General features: G+C 39.6%; 2 protein-coding genes across 2 annotated transcripts; one reads left to right on the top strand and one right to left on the bottom strand.

The window, feature by feature from the left end:
* Positions 1–8,453: 8,453 nt before the first annotated feature.
* Positions 8,454–9,401, bottom strand: LOC138619195 (uncharacterized). The gene is made up of 4 exons (XM_069695491.1): positions 9,376–9,401; positions 8,930–9,274; positions 8,801–8,845; positions 8,454–8,652 (listed from the first exon to the last, which is right to left on the bottom strand). Exons 1-4 carry the CDS (start codon positions 9,399–9,401, stop codon positions 8,454–8,456), a joined length of 615 nt encoding a protein of 204 aa, XP_069551592.1.
* Positions 9,402–15,106: 5,705 nt separating this feature from the next.
* LOC138619180 (alpha-1,3-mannosyl-glycoprotein 4-beta-N-acetylglucosaminyltransferase C-like) lies at positions 15,107–19,924 on the top strand. Its single transcript, XM_069695477.1, has 3 exons — positions 15,107–18,143; positions 18,266–18,413; positions 18,525–19,924. The coding sequence occupies exons 1-3, from the start codon at positions 18,015–18,017 to the stop codon at positions 19,691–19,693; spliced, it is 1,446 nt and encodes a 481-aa protein (XP_069551578.1). The 5' UTR covers positions 15,107–18,014; the 3' UTR covers positions 19,694–19,924.
* The last annotated feature ends 2,907 nt before the right edge of the window (positions 19,925–22,831 follow it).

The raw sequence follows: 22,831 nt of genomic DNA, 5'->3' as shown, positions 1-22,831 counted from the left end.
TCAGAGCCCTAACTACACTACTCCTCCTCCTTTTCCTCCTCCTCCTCCTCCTCCTCCTCCTCCTCCTCCTCGGTGACCCTGGCCTCCAGAGCCCGAACTACACTACATTTATTACAGGTAACATTATCATTAAGGGAGGCAGGGTCGTAACTAAACATGTCACACACCGAGCAGGAAAAACAAGAAGAGGTGGAGGGAGAGAGGGAAGCCATTGCTAACTGCTAAGCTAGCAGTACCAAAACGCCAAGTTAAGTGAACGTTGGTCAAAGATTTAACAGTAGAATTGTTCAAGAAGAGCAAGCGTGAGTTTTAACTTGAGATTAGAAAAAGTGTGGAGAGAGTTAAGATGCGTATAATTCAGGAAGAGAAGCTGAAATAGAAGAGAGAAGTAACACTAGTCACAATGTTTGTAGACAGGAAGTGACGCAATATGCTCACCGTAACGTCAGACGAGATCAGCCATTCACCAGCAACGATGTCATCGAAGCATCTCGGCAAGGGTTGATCTTGCCGAGAAACATGCGTTTCTTTCAGGAGGTGCAGAGGGTCCCAATCAAGGTGGAAACACTGGAACAGTTGCATTTGATATTAGAACACTTTATTTGACACTTTTCAAACCAGTTTGGCCACACAGGAGTTGTATTCACTCAAGTAGTAATTAACGGAACATCTGTGTAATTGTATAGACAGACCTCAAAGATTTTTGACTTTTAGATTTTGACTTTTGCAGTTTCGGTATGAAGATTTGTAACCTGAATTGCTGTTTGAGGCTTGACTCAGATTTGACCCCCAAAACGAAAAAAAAAAAAAAAAAAAAAAAACTACAAACATTTCTGGCACACTGTAATGTTGAAAAACTGTACTGAAAATTTACATGTGCACAAGAGGATTTCCTCAAAAAAAAAAAAAAAAAAAAAAAAAAAAAAAAAAAAGTTTAAGCAGACTGTTTTCTATATATAAGAACAACAAATTGAACATTTTTGTGAGCTGTGTCTTGAATAAATGCTGAGTTATAGATATCATTAATGGGAGATTTAATGTAAGAAAAAACCCATTGCAGATTATTACTGTGAGCACTTCAAAACCTGGAGACAAAACTGACAATCTGTAAATAATTTGTTCTCTCCTGCCCATTGACAGCGACATCCCACTGGATCCCACTTAAACAAATCTCTGTACCACAGTTTCATCAGAGTAGAACAGAGGAATACCGTTATGGTTAATGCACTGCTGCTGTCCATGGTGCTGAAAAAAAGGGACATGTGCCTTTTTACTTCTGTAGACCACAAACATGATGTACTTTCCTGCTCACTTATACAAATCAGGTCTCTCCAGTTGAAAGTGGGGTTGTCAGGTCTTGTTTTGATTGTTGTTTTTCACTGATGCAAAAGCTTAGATATGAAACTTGCATCAGAGCCCCCCGCTGTGATTACTTGTCTTCCTGTGGCTGCAAAAGAAATCATTGCTGTCAAAGAAAACGCTTGACTTCAATTATAAGTTTTCTTCCCTCTCTTTACTGACGCACAGTTTCTTCACTGCTAGTTACAATACTAAAACAATTCTTATGCAGTTGAACTGGATTACATTTAGTTTGTCAGTGGGACACTGATCACTGAATGAGTATCAGACGCATGTATTTATATATATGGCTGATTGCATTTTAAACTACCTCAGTTTCGGGTGACCAAGTGTCCCGCTTTATGTGGGACTGCACAGCATTTTTATCACCTGTCCTAGGTCCAACATATTGAGACCATGTCCCACATTTTGATTTGCTCTAGTTTTCAAAACTGCACTACACTGCAGGACAGACAGCTTTTTCAGAATCTGTCTTTTTTCTGACATCTGAGAAGAAAGCGGAAGGGCTGTTATCATGGGGCTGTGTTTGACGTCACTCAAACTGCACATGTTTGGGTCAAGTGCAGGTTAGTCTGTCACTATCTTTGCTACCAAAACTTTCTTTTGTGTTTTCTGTATGATAATTTACATTGATTTGCAACTGGAAAGTTGCAATTAAATTGATTATATTTGTTTCCCATGCAACATAGGCTTAACCTGGAATCTGATGACCTGTCAGCATTGGTATCATTGTCCCCTACAAACATACTTTTTTCCCCACATTCAGTTTCTTGGGATCTGGTCACTACCTCAGTCAGGTTTCTTTCTTAAGTGACAATGCCACCAGACTGAACTATTTGATGGATTTCCATGAAACTTTGTGCAGACTTTTCTGGTCCCCTCAGGATGAATCCAAATTATTTTGATGGACCTCTCAGTTTTCCTCTGGCACCATTGTGAAATTAACTTTGTGGGATTTGATATAAATCATTAATCGCTCAGAGGTGGAGCCAAAGGGTCAAGGGGGATCAGTAGAGGCTGGGGGTGAGAGTAATGGAGAGTGACTTCTACATAACTTATGGCGTAGCCTGGCTGCACAGACTGTGGCTCACAGCTTCAGTTTCCTTCAATGTGATAATGTCTGGGTACTCGGCCCGTATTAACGTTTGCACAGCCACTCTGAAGGGCGGACTAATCAGCGACCAGTATCGGTGGTTAACCACATTTGTCCTGCCCCTCCTTCACTGTGATTGGACAGCTGGTGACAGTGACAAGCGCAACTCTTGGTGAACTCTTGGTGACTGAAAAAAAACACTGAACGTTCAGCTCTCAGCGCAGAAAAACACTCAATACCTCGTCAAACTGCTGGCGTTTCATTAAAAACAACTTTTAAAACACGCTGTGTTCAGGAAAAAAACACTTCAGTGGACACAGTAGGTAGTTGCAGCGCTGGCAGAGTGTCGGCCGGCTTCGGCACGAGCTGATAGGTTCAAATTAACCCGAGGTATACGCCCAGTAGGATGGAACGTCTGCAAACGATTCCCTATGGAGGGTGTCCAGACCCCTACATTCACGCAGTTAATTATTGTTGGGTTTGCAGCAGGCTACTTATGACGGTGCATTGATTAAAAATCAGGGCCATATTCACAAACATTCTTAAGAAATTCTTAAGCCTCTTAAAGTTCTCCTCCCTGCCCTGAACAGTTTTTCAACTTCGGAACTTTAAGGGCTAAGATGTTTTGTGAATACCTTTTATCTTTTCAAGGATCTGTCCCAACATGCCTTGTTAGTTTGCACAATGGCATTAGCAGTGCGGTGTCTAGGCACCACATGGCTGTAGAATATTGTTTGTTTGCTTTTGTTTCCTTTCAAGAATTTATTTATTAATTTTTTTTAATTCAATTTTTTTCTATGTTTTTCACAGTTCTGCAGGGGGGGGATGGGCGTTGGTTCCTTCTGTGATAACTTGGTTGGTTCATTTTTGCTCCTTACACTTTTTTTGCAGATTCTGCTAAATGATCTCTTTTCACTCCTGATTTCTTTTCTTATGTGCCATTAAGTCCTTCTGGTTTTGCTTATAAAAAAAAAATCACTGGTAACTATTCAAAAAGAGAGTTTGAAGTGGGATTGTTTATGATTTGTTAAATCAGCTTTTTAAAAAAAATGCACACCAGCTGGTATGGTCCTTATTAAAAACTTTATTTTTGGAAAAGCATTCACGATCGGTGAAATGCTGTATCAAATTCAATCCCCTCGCTGCTAAGACAGCTGCGTTATCTCTGACTGCTGACAACCAAACATGCAGTATGAGTGCACAAGTACTTGGCACAGGTCTTGCTGCTGAACATGTTCCCATGCATTTTTAATCCCGTCTGCCGTAGTACAACAGCAGGAAGAAGGTAACTGCTGGAGCCTGGAGTCTGAGAAACTTGCTGGCCCCCTCCACCTTGATGAATAAGTAAACATATCGAACCAGGCAGAGATGCAGTCGGTAAAATTCCCAGCTGGAAGCAAGAAGATTTGCTTTCTTCTGGAAGAAATGCTGTTTACTTGCTGATGATGCCACAGCTCGCTCTCTCTGAACTCTATTAAGATTTTCCTTTGAGTCTGGATTCATGCATCAACTTTAATTTTGGCCAGGAGATTGCATTTCAGTGCCTCAATCACACATGCAGCAACTCTTATTAAAGCACAAGTCTTGGTCTTGATATGTGGCTGTTAATATAGCAGTTATAAGGTTATATTCTCTTTTTTTTCTCCTTTACCTGAAATGATTTTGTTTTAAAGCCTGTTCTCTTATTAAACAACGTTCCTACCAACCTGCCAAAGACAGAACAACACTGGATATTGTGTTTGAGTTTAGGCTGTGTCCTTGGTCGGAAGTGGGCTGGGCTGTGTCAGGGGAAGGTGAGGAGTTTTCACGCAATTTCACGCATTGAAAGAATCAGTATCTGATTACAGGTGTAGCTGTGTTGCTTATGTTGCCATGGAGATGGGAGTGTGACGGCGCAGATAAGCTGTGAGTTTGCTTTTTCAACTGAAGGATTTATAAATAAAAAATATTCTAACCACAATCTTAATTGTAACATAAATCAAAAAATTCGAACCCTTTTTTTTTTCTTTTCTGTTGGATTGATTAATAGGTAGGACCATCATAGATATAAGTGTTGTGTTTACATCTTATTGTAAAAAAAAATAAAGAAAAGAAAATCAGTTATGCCAGTTTCATTTTAAGCTAATTACTGGAGAGATAAAAACACGTTTTCAAGTGCTTAATGAATAATTTCACTTCATAATTTCTTTGTCCGAAACAATCTGTGGTAAGTGACGCATAAGTCTTGTCAAATAACTTTCAGTCAACACGGAGGCTACAATAGCAGCTACTACTAGCAGTTAAGTTAATGTTTGTTGACCAAAAGACAAATGTTGATTTATTAGTTTTATTTGTGGTCCACTTAAACATACAAACAATTTTATAATTGGGAAAACAGCCGACAAGAACATCAGATCTACACTATTTCAAACGTGAAAAGGTGTCCAGGCCCCCAATTTGTCTTATCATAGTAAGCTCCATTTTTTGATTTATGTTTCTAATTATTATACTCCATAAATTATACCATAAATCTGTTTAGTTTCATCACCTTCCCATTTATTAAGAGGTTCACTGAATCATGGTGACTAGAGCATAAATAGACTCCACTGAAAAATAAAATTCAAGATTAAAGATGGTGTAAATATTTATCATGTTCTAATCACGTGCCCTCATTCAAATATAATCACTGAAAAACATCTGATTGAAAAGCAGCTGAATGTTCTCCCCAGTAACACTTCATCAAAAGCTTTCCTTCTGCCTGTTCCCCTGCCACACCCACACACTCCAACACACTCAAACACACAGCAGCTCAGCAGTGTCTGTGTGGGTTCATACGCTGCCTGGATGTCAACAGGCGAATGAACAATAGTGTTTACCAAATGGCTTTGTTGTTCGACACACAGGCTTATTAAAATGGCATCTCATTACAGGCACTGAGTAGCCATTTTAGAAGAGATTAATTGCGCTTTCTGAAAGCACTTCCTCTTCATTATTATTCTGTGTTGCATATGGATTTGTTGTGACCGTAACAGCCCTACATGACAATAAGCTTAGAAACGGTTGGGAAATGAGCCAGAGTTGTGTGGTGTGCCGACCGATGCTGAATTTCAAACGCTGGATGTAAAAACAGGCTCAGTGTGTTTCCTGCTAAATTAATGAGGTGTCGAGCAGTTTATCTTCCACTGATCATTCACACTGTTGGTCCTCTGATGTCCTTCTAATTCTCCTTTGTACTGCAAGTCAAGCTGTGCAATTTTGCTGAGGTTCAAAGTTAGTTTTTGAAAAAACAATCTCACTGCAAGATCCTTTTAATGGGTGCAGTTTTCAATCAAATTATCTTTAGCAGCAGCTGAAGTCAGCTAATTGTATATACATTTTAGATGTTCAAGTTTTTTTGCACACTTCAAAGAGTCCTTGACCACATTGACTCTGACTCTTGATCTTGGAGAAAGCAGCTGAGAAAACTTTTGATCACATCACCCAAGCTTTGAGACTCTTGTCTCAAAAAGAACAATAGCAATAGTCAATTCAGTAAATGCATCGAAACAACATTTGTTTGCATCCAAGTGACAAAGACCTCTTGTGATTGTATGATGAGTGACTTTGTCATATAGCAGCAAAGTCTGCAGAGGGAGGAGGTCAGTGTGGATGGACGAGTCAACAAAACCTCATCAGACTTATACCAGAGACAGCTGCTCATTTCCCATTTCCTACCAATAGTTTACATTTCTTTTAATCATCATGATGATCAATCTATAACCTTAACCATGTGTTTATTATTCCAACCATGACAACATAGCGGTCATTTGGACCCAAACCACAATCTCTCCCACTACCTAACCAAGTAATTTTTTTGTCCAAATTATAACCACATCTTAATTGTAGATTTCTTTTTTAAGAGTGAATTTGGAGGACAAATAATGTCATCAGTTCAGAAAATGCCTAAGTTTGTCTTTCTGCGGCAGTGGCAATAGATGTACTGTATTTATATTAATTTTCCTGTTGGAATAAATGACGTATCTATCTATCTATCTATCTATCTATCTATCTATCTATCTATCTATCTATCTATCTATCTATCTATCTATCTATCTATCTATCTATCTATCTATCTATCTATCTATCTATCTATCTATCTATCTATCTATCTATCTATCTATCTATCTATCTATCTATCTATCTATCTATCTATCTATCTATCTGGTTGTTTGATTTGGAGGACTTTTTGGACAATATGCGCCTGCTGATTCAATTTATTAACAGTTTTTAGCAAGGTTGGACTCAAAACAAGCAAAGCAAAAAGGTGTTAGAATTCTTTTTATGTTCAAATTAAGTAAAATTCTGTGCTGTTTGTGAAATACATCCCTAATATTCTGTGGTACATTATCATATTTGTACTCACTCAACAATAAAAAATACTGCAGAATAAACCAACAACAAAAAGTTACAAAGCGATTTGATAACTGAATATTCAAAAAAATGAATACATGAATAAATAAAAAGTGTATCAAGTTTTTTCCTGTAATGCTCTACTTCACTTTCAAGTCCATCGATCCAGAACAGGGGAAGTCTTGGTGCATCAGTTACTGAATTTGGAGCATTTTTTCATCACTTTGTTTCTCAGCTGAAAATATTTATCCTGGGGATCAAGTACAACTGTGAGCTGTGATTTCATATCAATTTTACAGCAGTGAAGAAAATTAAAGCATTATCATCACTTAAATAGTTTTATTTTGTTGTCCAGTCACTGGCTTTTCTGACAGCACAAGAGCATTCAAAATAATTTAAGTGGGTGGAAAAAAGACAGTTCTGGTAAAGAACTGTGATCACGCTTGTCAGAGATTAAAAAGAGACAGAGGCCACTGATAGTATTTGACTTTTAAATGAAACCTTGAGGTAGCTACAAATCAGCATTACATGTAAATGAAAAAAACAGGAGTCAGATTCAGATAATCCACAGATGATCATATTTGAGAATATGGTTGTGACAGACATGTTGCCGTGGGTTCTTCCGGTCCAAAAGCACAACAACTAGCCACAGTACAGTTGGTCAACGTTTTTATTCAACATAAACAATATTTTAGATCACTTGTGCTCTCCTGTTGGGCATTCGAGCATTTGTCACACACCCTGTCTGCAGCCAGCCTGCTGCTCAGTGTCCCCAGGAGTGAGAGCCTTCTGGTGACCTCCTAGGGGCTTTTATGTGGCGAGAGACAATCAGTGATTCACTGCAGCTGTGCTAATTAAGCCTCTTTCAGGCACCATTCACTGAACCACTCCCCCAATCAGTCACTCCTGCAGCTCAGCTGAGCCAAACCATGCCCCGCTACCACATACCCCCACCGCCTGATTTAGGCCGGGGAGCCACCCCTGTCCATTCCTAGTATGTCTCCCTCTATTTTGTCCCCGATCACCTCTCCTCATGTGTGCTTACATTCCCCTGTCTGTTTGTTATTGTTTTGCCATGTGCTTGTGTTTTGTTCTGTGTCCCTCAGCAGTACCCTCCTCCGAGTTCCGCCCATTGCCACACCCCTCTCCGTTGTTTCAGCTGGATCTCATTCCGCTAATCATCTCCACCAGGCATAAATACTCTGGTCATCCTGCTGCCAGTTGTCAGTCCTTCCATTTACCTACCTGGCAGTCTGTCCCTGTATGTTTTTTCATTTCACGCGGTGAAGTTCCGGTTCTGACTCCCTGTTTGTCTCAAAGCCTACCTGCCATCCAGTGTCGAAGCCACGGGTTCTCACCTGCACGAAGAAAGCATTCACTTCGTTCCTCGGAGATCAGCTGTTTGGCGCTTTGGCAATCCTGTGTCGAGCCTCGGGCATCACACAGTTGACCCTGCCTCGCTATCCCGTGTCGGACCACGGAGAACCACAAGGTTGTTCCAGCCAGCTGTCCTGTGTAGGACCACGGAGATCCACACAGTGATTCAGCCTGCCCCCTGGTGTCGGACCATGGGATTCCACCCCAGGTGTGCCTGTCTGCTGCTCTTGTGTCGGACCTCGGGATACCACACAAGCTAGTCAGCCTGCCGCTCGCTGTGTCGGACCTCGGGATTCCACACAATGGAGCCACACTCACTCAGTATACCATCTGCCTGCCTGCCTCCCTGCCTGCCAGCCACGATCGCAGTGGAGCGCGAGGACGTGCACGCCTGCTCACGTGAGCGTCTCCAGCTGAGCTTACGAGCTCCAAGTGACAGCCGAGTGTGCTCTCGCCTTGGAGGAGAAGGAGAAGAGAGGAGATCTCTCTGGGACTATTGTCCTCTGGCCGCTTGTGAACCTGAACATTGTTTATTTCATCCCATTTCCGTCCCTATCTGGGAGAGAATAAAACACCCTGTTTCTGAGAAACGATCCTGTGTACTGTGTCTGCGTCTTGGTCCGTGTAAACACCTCCATCTCATAACATCTGCAGGGTAAAGGGAAGAGAGAAGTTAGGTGTGTGGAGAAGTGAAACGGTTCCCCACAGAGAGTCTGTTTCACCCTCTCAAACGCCAACTGGCACTGCTCCGTCCACTGGACCGGATCTGAGGCAACTTTCCTGGTCAGGTCGGTCAAGGGACTGGTCAGATCTGCAAAGTTTGGGATGAACCGTCTGTAATAACCTGCCAGCCCCAAAAACCGCCTCACCTCTTTTTTAGTCTTGGGCTGTGGGCAGGCTGGGATAGCAGCAGTCTTGTCTACCTGAGGGCGCACTTGGCCGCCGCCCAAGTGGTACCCCAGATACCATACCTCCTTCCATCCAACTGCACACTTCCCTGGGTTGGCGGTGAGCCCAGCCTGCCTCAGGGACTCTAGCACTGTGCCCACCTGCTGCACATGCTCCGCCCAGGTGGTGCTGTGGATGATAACATCAGCATATGCAGCACCCGGTCCATGAGGTGTTGGAAAGTGGCTGGGGCACCAAACAACCCAAAGGGAAGTGTGGTGAAATGGTACAATCCAAACGGAGTGGAGAAGGCCATTTTTTCCTTGGACTCTGGCGAGAGAGGAATCTGCCAGTAGCCCTTGGTTAAATATGTCGTAAAGAAACGCGCAGTGCCCAGTTGGTCCAGGAGTTCATCGACCCGGGGCACTGGCTATGCATCAAATCGTGACAATGGTAATGATTTATCTGCCACAATATTTTAATAAAAACAACCACTTCTGATAAGGATTCCTTTAAATGGAATATTAAATAGTTGCTCTCAAATATGTGCAGAGCAGGACATTTTAGAGCTGCTCATTAGTGGACAAACTATGTGACGGCAATAGATTACCTTAAAGGGGTTTCAAGTTTGACAATGCATGTAATAGAAAAGATGATATCCGTGGCTCTGTAGCATTAGTTTTACACTGCGCATCACAAGTCTGACAGGAGTGCAATAATTAATCAGTGGAGTACTCTTTTAAACATTTATTTGGCCTCCCTCTACTTCAATTTATTGTTTTGACATATTTTCACTTGTATGATATCGCTAAACTTGATCTACACTGTCAGCCTGGCCAAAGTATAGGTTGGGCTTTTTTCATTTTAGTGCTACATTTTTCCCAGAAACCATTTTATTGTTTTAAAATGATCACATCTCTGTAATCAATTACCACAGTTGGTGCAAAGTGCAGCAGCACAGTATTCGTGATTAAAGCATGCTTTATCCCTAAGCAGACATAATTTTCGACTTCTAAAGATCGGCACTTCTGTACAGCAGGCATGGCACTACATGTAAATTGCATCTGGAGTGTATTTACCTTTCAGGTCAAAGACGGACATGAAAGGCGTTTGTGGTCCCAGTGGTTGTGGCTGTAATGACTATGGGTTCTCCTCAGTCGTCAGTGCTTTGAACCACACTAGCTCTCTATCCGAGGCCTGCTGAGGCAGGATGGAGAATAATAGCAGGATATAGTGTCTGAGATGCACATTGTGTAATAAATTATATTCACAGAATTATACAAGACTGTGTAAAGTTAATAAACTAGAGGGAATTTTTCATTTTTTTTAAAAAAGCCATTAACAGACCTTGGCACAGATTCCCCAGCAAGTCTCAGCAATATGATGATCTGCTCTAAAACATGAGTGAAACAAGCTTAGTGCACAGGCATTATCATTATTATTGTTCAGGCTGCAGTAGACTATGAACTCTGAGTGGTAAAAATCAAATTTCTTGAGAGACTGCTTTTATGTTTTGAAGTTGACAGGCAGAAAAGACCTTCTATTTTAAGGCAGTTTACATTGCAACAAAAATGATGGAGACACATGAATGAAGCATTTGGACTAGTGAAAACCACACACACACAAAAACACTGTAAAAAGGAGAAGAGCATGTGAAAGCAATATATCTCGTCATATATTCATATCATATGCAATAGTACTACAAAAAGCACCATTGCACTGAGGGATTTGTTCCTATATTACTGTGAATATTGGCAAGGTTATTCATCTTATAGTTAGTGCACATGCCTTTTGTGCTGAAGAGTAACTTGTTATGTGTAATGGAGCTACGTGTAATTAAATGACAAAATAAATGTAATTGTAACCCGTTATTGAGAAGAGTTACTATTCGAAATGTTGGTGATTCCAAAATGGGTTACAGTAATAATAAGAACAATGTATTATTTTTAGTAAAAAGTTTATATGGAGAATATAACATTCAGTCAGTTACTTTGCATCTTTTTGCCTTTTGTACATCTGAACAGGCTCTATTCATTTGGCATTGTGAGCTAAAATGTTGAGCCTTGTTTTTAATTGGTTCTCTTGTTTGAATGCTTGTCTGCCAATCACATCAAAGTCAATTCCTCTAAACATCCACGCCAAGACGGTGGGCCATGGTGTCAGATTAGATGAAGAGGGTATTTTAAGAGTTGTTCAGAAACCACTGTGAACAAATTGCAAACAGTAGCTAGCCCTGTTGATAGTTCATCACTCAACATGGAGTTGATCTAAATGTAGATTTGGTTTAATGGTTATTGGTACATTTTTCTTTACTGCAGTATTATACTATACTATTATAAATATATTATTGTGCAGTATACTTGTGATTTGTTTATGTTGTTGTGCTTTAATATCAAAACATTTCCATCTTGATTTATTGAATTGAAGCATTTTTCAGCAAAGTTGTTAATCAAAAAAAAAAAAAAAAGTGCTAAATACTGTGGCTCATTTAAATTTAGTTTTTAGAAATTTTCAGATTTATTGCCCAGTTAAATATGTGTTAGAAAACAAATAAAAAAGTAATCAAATTTAATATGTTGATCACATTGATGAAGTAATCAAAATAGTTACATTGCTTATTTTAACAGGGTCACCTTTAACCTAATAGATTTCCAAATTAACCTTCCTAAACTAAATGTATATGCAGCTGAAAATATTTCCCAACAATTGTACTGTTTCCAGCTGTTTGATGTGTTCATAAAGAAACAACTGTCAGTGTGTCTGTTCAATAAATCCAGTTATACATTTATATGCTGTTATATTTTTGTATTTAGTAGAAACAAATGGACAGACATATCCTTTAAGTGATGAATGCTTACACAAATTTAAATTAAATTCTTAATGAGTGAGTGATAAAGATTCTTATTATATTTCATTACTCATAAAATTGTAATAATGTGATATGCATTGATTTAAATACCACACAGTTTTTCTTTATTTTGCCCCTCATACAGTTTAAATATTGACTCTCAAATGCATCTCAGTTTATCACGTGCAATTTGATTTCCTTTTCGTGAAAATACCACTTGAAATATACAAAAACATACTCATTTGCATTCAAACATACAGCCGATGCCGGACTTATGCTTAATTATGCTCTCTTGTCTGCAGTCTTAATCTGCACAGAGATTGCTCTAATGTGATGGTATGGATCTTTGTTTTATACGTGTACCTGGTACGTTATCTGTGTCTGTTTTGAACCTGCCTCTATTAGAAGGAGAATCAACCAATCATAGGTCTGTACAATATATAGTGGAGATTGGAAAGCTGTGTCTGTTTCTCTGAGACCTACAGTTACCCATAATACCCATCTCTGTGTGGATTCACAGAGATGCTTACATGTATCTTTGAAGATGGATGCCTCCGGTTTGAAACACAATGGGAAAGAAAAAACAAAATGAGAAAAAAATCTTGTCAATCAAAGAGAGAAGATGGGAAGTTGTGTTTGGACTCCGAAATGATTTTAATACTAATTGGGAGCATTACAAAAACTACAAAGTTGAAAAGACCACACTTTAATGCAGACACACAGCTCGTCTCACAAAATACAAACAGGATTATGACCATTTGAGTTCATAACCACCTCCCAGTGTGGCATGGTGCATTCTCAGTGAATTATAAAGCACATTTTCTCTCCTCATTAGTATTTCAAGCTTCCTTCTTGTATTCAGATTACCTCAAAAGCAAGTGAACGCAGGACAAAGATTTACTTTGCGAAGGAGGGCTGTGGCTAAATGCTCTTTCAGATTGATTTCTTAACACAACAGATGTAGCTCAGTCACCATGCATATCATTAACTTCTTCAAATCATGTGTTAATGGAGTCGACGATGTGAGCCAGCTGTCATATAACGTGTATACAGTGGAGCCTCACAGCACTTCCTTCCTGCTGCAACAAGTATTCCATCCATCATTTTCTCTCTACAGGGAAGGGTTTTGCTGAGCAGGCAGATTCTGTTTCAGCATTTCATATGCTTACACACATTCCCTCTTGGGAGCTTCCCAGTAACACCACAGTCTCCCACCAGTGTATACATTCCTGCAGCTACTGATGCAAATGGGGATTAAGTGCCTTGCTGAAGGGCACCTTGGTAGGCATTGTTGAATTTAAAACATTACAAGTTCATTTTCTGCATTGCTTTCACAACGGGTGCAGTTATTTTATTATTCAACCATCCAGCCTCAAGCTTGTCTCCTGTAACTTTCATACAGGCCTTCCATTTTCCAAATTACTGCTCAAGTTAGAGTTTTTTAAAAGACTGTTAATCTTCATTTTTGGACATGTTACCAATACAAACTAAGAAGGATGTAGAAACAAAAAAACAAGAAAGTCCACCAGAAACAGAACAGTTTGGATGTTTACATGGCAGACAGGGTTTTTCCTCCTTTGTTGTTGTGCGTAACTGTGGGTTGCAGAACCTCGTAGGACATACACACCTTCCAAATTTTGGCAACATGATGTACATACCTGTGCGACAATCAAGCGATTTAGTTGCAACAACACCAATAAGGAGGCAGGTTCAAAATGAAAAACCCATGACAGTTGAACATACAAGAATAAAACAACAGTCTCTTGAACATCTCTGAATGACCCCTGTGTATGTTCGCCTATATGCGGCCCAGAGAAGCAGAATTTCCATTTAACAGTCTCTTGTGTGTCAAAAGCCTGAAGCTTGGACTTGGGATCCCGCTTGCCATATTTTCAGTCAGTTCTGATTGAGAAGGTATTTTTTCAAGCTGCCAGTATTTAGCCTGCGTCTGCCCAACTTTGCTCATAGCTACAGTCTTTGCCGTGATTATAGTCTGGAAACCCTATTCGCATTAAGGTTTGCTCAACCACTGATTGTATCAGTGACTAGTTGGGTTTGTTAAAGTGTGATGACTTTGAAGTTGTTCCAACAGTCGTTGCTTTGGTAGATGATTGGTTAAAGGCTGCTCCAGTAGTTTACAATTAACTTAAGGTCTAAACCCATTAGGATGCTACATCTGAAAGCAATCCTCAATGGAGCGTGGCCAAACCCATATGTTCATGCAGTAAGATTGGCTCTAGTAATACAAAGCTACAGCACCCTGGCAGATGATAAAGAACTTTTTCAAGTATTTCCGTGCTTAGTTTTTCTCATTCAAGCCCCAACCACTGCTTCAAGTTCTCTCCAAGTTTTAGGGAGAGGCTGACTATTCTTTTAAGTGCTTTGGTAGTCAGATTGCATGATCCATCCATTAAATGAACCTTTCTCACATTGTCCAGCTTTTGAGTGTTTGAGTTGTGTCCAATGCTCATGTTTGGTGTTGTGGACATACAGTATTTGTGTTTTTACATAAGTAATGTTGCTTCATGTAAGTTACTTTACATACATTACATTGATTAGATACTTTACGTTATTTAAGTGAATTACTTGCGTTACTTAGGATAAATGCACAATGAGTTTTGCTTTCTCACCAACTCGATCACGTGACGTAAAAGCCCCGTTGTTGTTCCTTTGGAAAACCTCCGACTGCCTCTCTCTACTCACACTTTATCACTCTGTATGTCATCAAATGACTTTTGCCATATGATCTTCTTTGGCCCTTGTCATACGTACATGTACTTTTACACCCTGACGAGACCAAACATGGTATCCTCTAGTGGACTCACGGATATACGACACGCTTTGGTGTGAACCTGGGCTGGGTTTTTTTTAGGTTCAGTTCCGATTGAATGGCTTTTCAGTATGTCTTCAATGTTTTTGTCTATAATGGTGTGTAAAAGTCAGCAAGAATTGGCTTAAATTGCCTAAATTTTTATCTTGTTTTCCTTAAACTGCGTTTTGCAAATCCCCCAACTGTGGTTCTTTAAACAATAAATGGAAACTTACACCATTTAACCCCAGCAAACCTTGTGATGCTGCTTGAGGAGGAGCAGCAAGCTCAAAATGCATTGTAAAAAGTAGCTTTTTTTATGTTCTTCTTGTCATTGAGTGACTGCACATACTGTTATTAGCATTTTACATTACATACATTACATATTGATTGGCATGTTTAGGAGGTTTTCCTATTTATTTTTTTTGGATAACAAAAGTTAGGAAACACGGTGTTATTAGAATTCATATCATAAATACTAATTAACTATTAGAAATAAATCACAGCTCACTTGAGAAGAAAAAAACTCAAAACCTTTCAGCCACACGACAAACAGTGCATAACTGCTGGCAGCCTTAAAATGCAATTTAGGAGAGTCACAGCTTCAAATTAAATAAAATTTGCTCCAATGTTTCAGGAGCTTTGCCTGCACCTATAAATATTATTTGTCCACAAGCTTTTGTTGAAGCAACTTGGATGTAGGCTAGATCCTGGAATATTGCTTGTTTTATCCAATTCAGTTTTGTTTGGCTTTTTTTGTGGTTTTAATCTTGGAGATTTACCTGTAAACCAGGCTTCCACTAATGTTAAGTATCGTAGTAATTTCTCTTTCCTGTGGCATTTATAAAACAAAAGATTAGTGGACAGGACAAATCTCACCTCATTTCTTTGTTGGAGAGACTGTTGTTAATGTGCAGTCATGGAGATAAACTCTCTGAGGACATATTACAATCGTTAATCTTTTCTCTCCCATAGTTTTTTCTTATTGTCTGTTGTCTCCATTCAGTTCCTTCGCTCGCGTAGTTTCTCTTCTTTCTTTTGCAGATGTCCCGTCATGGAGCTGCATGTCTCTGCCCTGCGCTTGTCGTCTCCACCAACAGTTCTTCTCTTCTATCTCTATGCTGTCCTTTTCTCTCTATGCTCTCCTCTCACCCCAACCGGTCGAGGCAGATGGCCGCCCACCCCTGAGCCTGGTTCTGTCGGAGGTTTCTTCCTGTTAAGAGGAAGTTTTTCTTTCTCTCTGTTGGAGGTTTTTCTCCCTTAAAGAAGAGGTTTTTTCCCTCCTAGTTTATGTGGGAATTGTTGAATTGTTGGGTTTCTCTGTATAATATTGTAAAGTCTTGCTGTGTTAAGTGCCATGAAATAACCTGTGTTGTGATTTGGCGCTATATAAATAAAGTTGAATTGAATTGAATTAATGCTGGAACTAATTGGTATTCCCCTCTACCTGTTATTATTTTACTGGCTCTAATCTAAAATGACTTCAGTCATAGAAATGAGCTCGCAGGGCATACACACTGATAATTTACTGAGGAAAAAAAAAGACAATAATAACTTGGCAGAGAAACATTTTAAACTAAAGCAAACACACCAAACAAATGATGCTTACTTATTCACAGATGCACCTTAATTTCCATATAAATGTACGTGACCCAAGGAGGCTTGTTTTTTGTTTAGATTTACTGAGAGAAAGCAAACTAAAATTGAATTTCTTATTTTCTTCAGAGAAAGCATCTAGCCATTATTGTGCCTTTTTAAGAGATTCTTTCGTTATCTCAACCTCTGATTTTGCAGGCTGCTATCTCAAATAATGGTGTGTGTGATTGTGTGCAGAGAAGTTTTTTTTTTTAAGACTTTCATAATATTGACTTACAGCTGTCATTATCTTTTCACTTACCATGGCCGCTGCATCGCTCAGGTGCCACCGTCAGGCTCTTTTCACTACAGAAACACAAAATGGCTTACTTCTCTGACAGATGGCAGATGGTTTTTCCCCCTCAAATGGAACTCGAGCAATGAATAGCACAAAGAGTAATAAGTTGTTTATTCCGTTTTTTTGGGCCTAGCAGCAGGCCTTTACTGGAATTGTCACTGTCACCAGAGAGTTTAAGGTTTTTCACATCGAAGATTTCGTCTTTGCAACATCAGAATTAGGGAGAGTGTCATGGGATCGGCATTTTTCTTAAGATGCGGTGCCAAATACGACAGATAGCGAGCAGGGTAATTCTTTTTAGTTAAAAGAAAAAGTCAATGCTACTTGTAAATATCACATTGAATGGGGCGGAGAGTATTTGTTTTGTCACTGGTGTTTAATGCCTATTGAAACATCATCTGGCTCGTGTGGCTGCTGCGCACCAACCGAGCAGATGACTGACGTTTCCCCTTGTGAATCTAATTTGAAGTTAGATTAACAACTAAAATCATTCATTATCAGCCGTCATTTTGCTTAATCCAATGATAAACCTTAAAATCAGCCTTCACTATCTAAGACAGTGCCGCTGGCCACATCACCTTGATGAGAAGCTCATCAAAACCAAATTAAATATGAATATCCGTCCATTGATACCTCAGGGCTGCAACTGATTCCTTATTTTGATTAAAACTGCGCTAATCAATATTTTGATATTAACAATGGATCAAATCAAAGTGAAATGAGAAATGAGTTGCTCAGAAAAATGAACCCACAGAGAAGTATCATCAGACTCTGCAGTTCCCTCAGCTGTCCTAAGCATTTTAGTATTTTTCAGTTCATTGTCTTGGCTTTATAGCACACAACTTAACTGTTGTGGTTCACAGTCATCGTTCTCATGATGTTTCCAGTAAAAAAAAAAAACACTGATGCACTTGCCGAGTGGTTTTATTCAGGAATTAGTGGAGTCAGTGATGGGTGGGTTGAAAATTGGTTATAGATGTGTAAAGCGGCATTAAACATAGCTTCAACTGAATGCTGCTCTTTGCCTGCTGGATGCATAAGAGACAATAGACAGCAGCCTGACAAGGTGATCACAGTGTTGTGTTTACAGTTTATTCCCCTGCCCCCTGCTGACACATAGCTCCTGATTAAAGCAGACGATGAGTCTTTGTTATTTTATTCATGCACGTCTGCCACTAATACTTAATAACAATGGCATAACCCAAATGTTTACAAGGATTACAATAAAACATTTTTTTTTAAACACACTTAGCACTAGCCACGTGTGCAAGCTGTGATACATTTTTCTTTGTTTTTGTTGACCAACTTTCTGTTTTTCCTGTGATTTCCCTAAGTGATCATGAGGCTAATGTGGAAGTCTGTGGACAAGATGAGGTGCTTCAGGAAACGGTCCATGTTGCCGTTCCTCGGCTTCCTCATCACCTTTCTGCTGTTTTTCAGCCTTTACATGGATGATGGATATGTGCTGGTAAGCTTCTCACATTTGAAAAGACATCAAAAATATTTTTATAATGCCCTTTAATGATTTTGTCAATTCATCCCTGTTTTGGTGAAAATGTTCTTGCAGTTGTTCTTGTTTTTGTGAATTAGGAGGCAGAAAAAAGACAGCTGGGAGAGACGCTGATACATCCTCCGAACTCTGAAAGATATGTCCACACATTAAGAGACTTGTCCAATTTCTCTGGGACTATTAATGTGACCTATCGCTACCTTGCGGGGATTCCTTTGCCACGCAAAAGTAGGTATTTCTGCCAGACAGACACCAGTTGGAATTCATGTTATGTCTAAAAACAAATCATATATTAGGATTGTTCCTCACAGAAGTGACTAAAGTGACTTCTTTTCACAGAGTATCTCACAATTGGCTTGTCATCTGTCAAGAGGAAAAAAGGAAACTACCTTCTGGAGACGATCAAATCTATCTTTGATCAGTCCAGTTATGAGGAGCTTAAAGAGATTGTGGTTGTGGTCCATCTGGCAGACTTTGACCTGGTCTGGTGTGAGAACCTGGTTCAAGAAATCACCAGGAAGTTTGCTCACCACATCATAGCTGGACGCCTCCTGGTCATCCAGGCCCCAGAGGAGAACTATCCATCTCTGGACGGGCTTAAAAGGAACTACAACGACCCGGAGGATCGGGTTCGTTTTCGCTCTAAACAGAATGTGGACTATGCCTTCCTCCTTAACTTCTGCACAAACCTCTCTCACTTCTATATGATGTTAGAGGACGATGTGCGCTGCTCCAGGAACTTCCTGACAGTGTTGAAGAAGGTGATCACCTCCAGAGAAGGTTCCTACTGGGTGATGCTGGAGTTCTCCAAGCTGGGTTACATTGGGAAGCTGTACCACTCCAGAGACATGCCACGTCTAGCTCATTTCCTCCTCATGTTCTACCAGGAAATGCCTTGCGACTGGCTCCTCATCCACTTCAGGGGTCTGTTGGCCCAGAAGGACGTGATCCGCTTCAAACCCTCACTGTTCCAGCACATGGGCTACTACTCCTCTTATAAAGGAGCTGAGAACAAGCTGAAGGATGATGACTTCGAGGAAGACTCCATAGACATTCCCGACAATCCACCTGCCAGCCTTTACACAAACATCAACGTCTTTGAAAACTATGATGCCACCAAGGCCTACAGTAGTATTGTGGATGAGTATTTCTGGGGGAAACCTCCATGCACTGGGGACTTCTTCATCATAATCTTTAACAAATCAACAAAAATCAACAAAATTAAAATCGTGACAGGCACAGAGGATCGACAAAATGACATTCTTCACCACGGAGCTCTGGAAGTAGGCCAAAAGTCTATGGAAACTAAACAGGGAAGACAGTGCACGTCCTACATCACATTAGGGGAGTTCAAAATTGGAAACATTGAGGTTAACAATGTGGACCACAAGATTGGTTTTGACATTGAGTGTGTGCGAATAGTCGTCACAGCCAGTCAGAAAGAATGGCTCATCATAAGAACTATCAGTTTATGGACCACACAACCTGTTAGTCAATTAAAAAAGTAACAGAGGGTGTTCTAAAATGAATATCTGTAGTGAGTCATTTTGGATGCTATGAGTTCATTTTGGACTTTTGCTGTTGAGTGAATTTAAATCAATCCATATTTTCTTGGGTTGCTCAAATATCTGTTGTTTGTTTTCTTTGTGATGTATTAAAATGCCCTATGTGTACAGTATGTGGTCTTTATACTTATGTTCCTTTTCAGAAAATCCGTATATAAAAATATTCATACTTGACTGGTATCTTTTTTTCTTCTGTCATAGCACCTGAAAGGATATTTCACAGAGTCTGTGCTTTAAAATATCAAACTTGAAATCCTAAATGTGCAGTTATCTTAGCTCAGATTTCCATAGCCTGGTTACAGATTTTTTTTGATGCAATATCAGTGATCATAATAGAAAATTGTAAGTGGAACAAAACAGTTTCAGGAAGTCAGGCACCCAGACTCAATTAGCAGCCTGTCTTACAGCATTTCAAACTCTGGAAATGAATCAGGATGGATTCAGTACTGCACAAAAGAGCCGTTTTCTACATCTAACATTAAACAAAATCAGAGAAACAACAATGTAAGGAAAAGTTTCTCTGTTGTGAAGGAGTGAGTGTGATCCGCTGAGGTAGAGCTATCAGAGCAAGACTGAAAATCTGCTAATGATATAAAAACAGAAGTTCCATCTCCCACCCAAAACAGTAAGAACATGCTAAAAAAAAAAATCGAATTCCTTTAATATCTTTAGAAATAATGAGATACATTTCTTGAATCGAGTAAAAGAAATACAATCTGTCAACTTGAGTGAGGTTACTCTCACAAATCAAGTACTTGATTTCTTAAAGGAGCAGTAAGACATAGTGCTTTCTTTTGCTTTCTTTGTCATTACGACTCATCTGGTGAGTTTCGTGTGGTATTACATTCTGAGTACATTTATTTCAACTTCAGTTGAATTGTTTTTGGTGTCCTTTGCTGCCATCTGCTGGTAAGAGACTCATGAATCCCCCTTTTGACCAAGAGGGATTATAGATAATAAAAAATATCCTGATTTGTGGATTGAAATGAAAGGAAAATAAATATATTCCTTTTTTTAAATACTCCAATTGATGATGTCATAATTAGGGCTGGGCAACATGAACAAAATCAAATATAATGATATCTTTGAACAAACGCCTCGATATGTAGGTGTATCTATTGTTGACTTCACAAAATATTCACATAATGTAATTTTTGATAAATAATCATTATTAATGTCGATAAAAAAACAACAACTGAGGCAGCAAAATGGAACCCAACCATCATTAATTTCATTATTTACACCTGCAAGTTGCCTAATGTGATATCTCAAAATGTCTAGTGAAAAAGGCCTATTTTTATCAATAAATGCAATTGCACTATTTATGTAAAGCAAATTCAAGTAAAGAAAGTAATATATCACTAATCTGATGATAACATGTTACCATTTACTGACAGTAAATCTGTCAAGTCATTTTTATTTATACAACCCAGAATGAATGACACCTTTTTTTCCCAATATGTCTATTGTCATTTCTTATATAACATACAGTAGACAAAGAAAATACCAAGGCAAACATTTCCCAATAGTAAAGCATTACATGTGAATAAGTATGTACATTTCAGACACTGTCATCTACACACAGACACACACACACACGCACACACACACACACGCACGCACGCTCAACTTGCATCTTATAGTGCAAAATAAATAAATACATAAGTCTAAAAAGGGGGTTGTTTGCTGTTTACATTTTCCTTGTCAGACACATGTCCAGTTGTTATAGTGTTCAGGTATGGATCTCAGAGCTCAGCAAAGTTTTGTTGCTTGCCCTTGGCAATGTAAGTTAGTATTTCAAGCCAATACAATATGACATCTCCCATATCCACAATCCTAGTGATGGGGCTTCCATACTCTTCCAAGTTAGTGCAGTGGCTCTCCTTGCTTGAAGAAGTCCAAAGTCCAGTAGTTGTTTTTCTTTTAATTTCAGTTTAAAGTCCCCCGGGTATATTCCAAATTGACAAAGCTTGCAAAAAAAGGAAAGGAAAATTGAAGGACCTTTGATACATAAATCACTGATAATTGATTTATGATATCCTTCCAAAACATTTTAATCTTCAGACAATTCAATTCAATTCACTTTTATTTACATAGCACCAAATCACAACACAGGTTATTTCATGGCACTTAACACATTAAAGTCCTTACAGCAAGACTTTACAATATTATACAGAGAAACCCAACGATTCAACAATTCCCACATAGGAGGGAAAAAAACCTCCTCTTTAAGGGAGAAAAACCTCCAACAGAGGGAAGGAAAAACTTCCTCTTAACAGGAAGAAACCTCCGACAGAACCAGGCTCAGGGGTGGGCGGCCATCTGCCTCGGCCGCTTGGGTGAGAGGAGAGCATAGAGAGAAAAGGACAGCATAGAGATACAAGAGAAGAACTGTTGGTGGAGACGACAAGCGCAGGACAGAGACATGCAGCTGCAAAAGAAAGAACAGAAACTACGCGAGCGAGGGAACTGAATAGGGAGACAACAGATAATAAGTAGAAACTATGGGAGAGAAAAAGATGGTGAGGTATGAGTCAGTTAAAGAGTAGGAGGGAAGAAAAGAAGCTCAGCATGTAACGAGGTCCCCCAGCAGCCTCGGCCTATAACAGCATAACTAAGGGTTGGTTCAGGTCTACCTGAGCCAGCCCTAACTATAGGCTTTATCAAAAAGGAACGTTTTGAGTCGAATCTTAAAGCTAGAGAGGGTTTCTGCCCCTCCAACACAAACTGGGAGTTGGTTCCACAGGGGAGGAGCCTGAAAACTGAAGCTCCGCCTCCCATTCTACTTCTGGAAACTCTAGGAACCACAAGTAGACCAGCGTACTGAGAGAGAAGTGCTCTGCTAGGATTATATGGTTCTATAAGATCTCTAAGATATGATGGAGCCTGGTCATGTAGAGCTTTGTAAGTCATCAAGAGAATTTTAAATTCTATTCTTGATTTCACAGGAAGCCAGTGAAGAGAAGCTAAAACTGGAGAGATATATGATCTCTCTTGCTAAATCCCGTCAGTACTCTTGCTGCAGCATTTTGGATCAGCTGCAGGGTTTTAAAGAGTAATTTGGACATCCTAACTGCATTC

This window comes from Brachyistius frenatus, unplaced genomic scaffold (assembly GCF_029030835.1).
Source record: "Brachyistius frenatus isolate BFR_SWC_R1_liver_20210118 unplaced genomic scaffold, ASM2903083v1 Contig_19, whole genome shotgun sequence".
NCBI lineage: Eukaryota > Metazoa > Chordata > Actinopteri > Embiotocidae > Brachyistius > Brachyistius frenatus.
The sequence above is the reverse complement of the archived record's forward strand: the minus strand, read 5'-3'. Positions and strand labels throughout refer to the sequence as shown.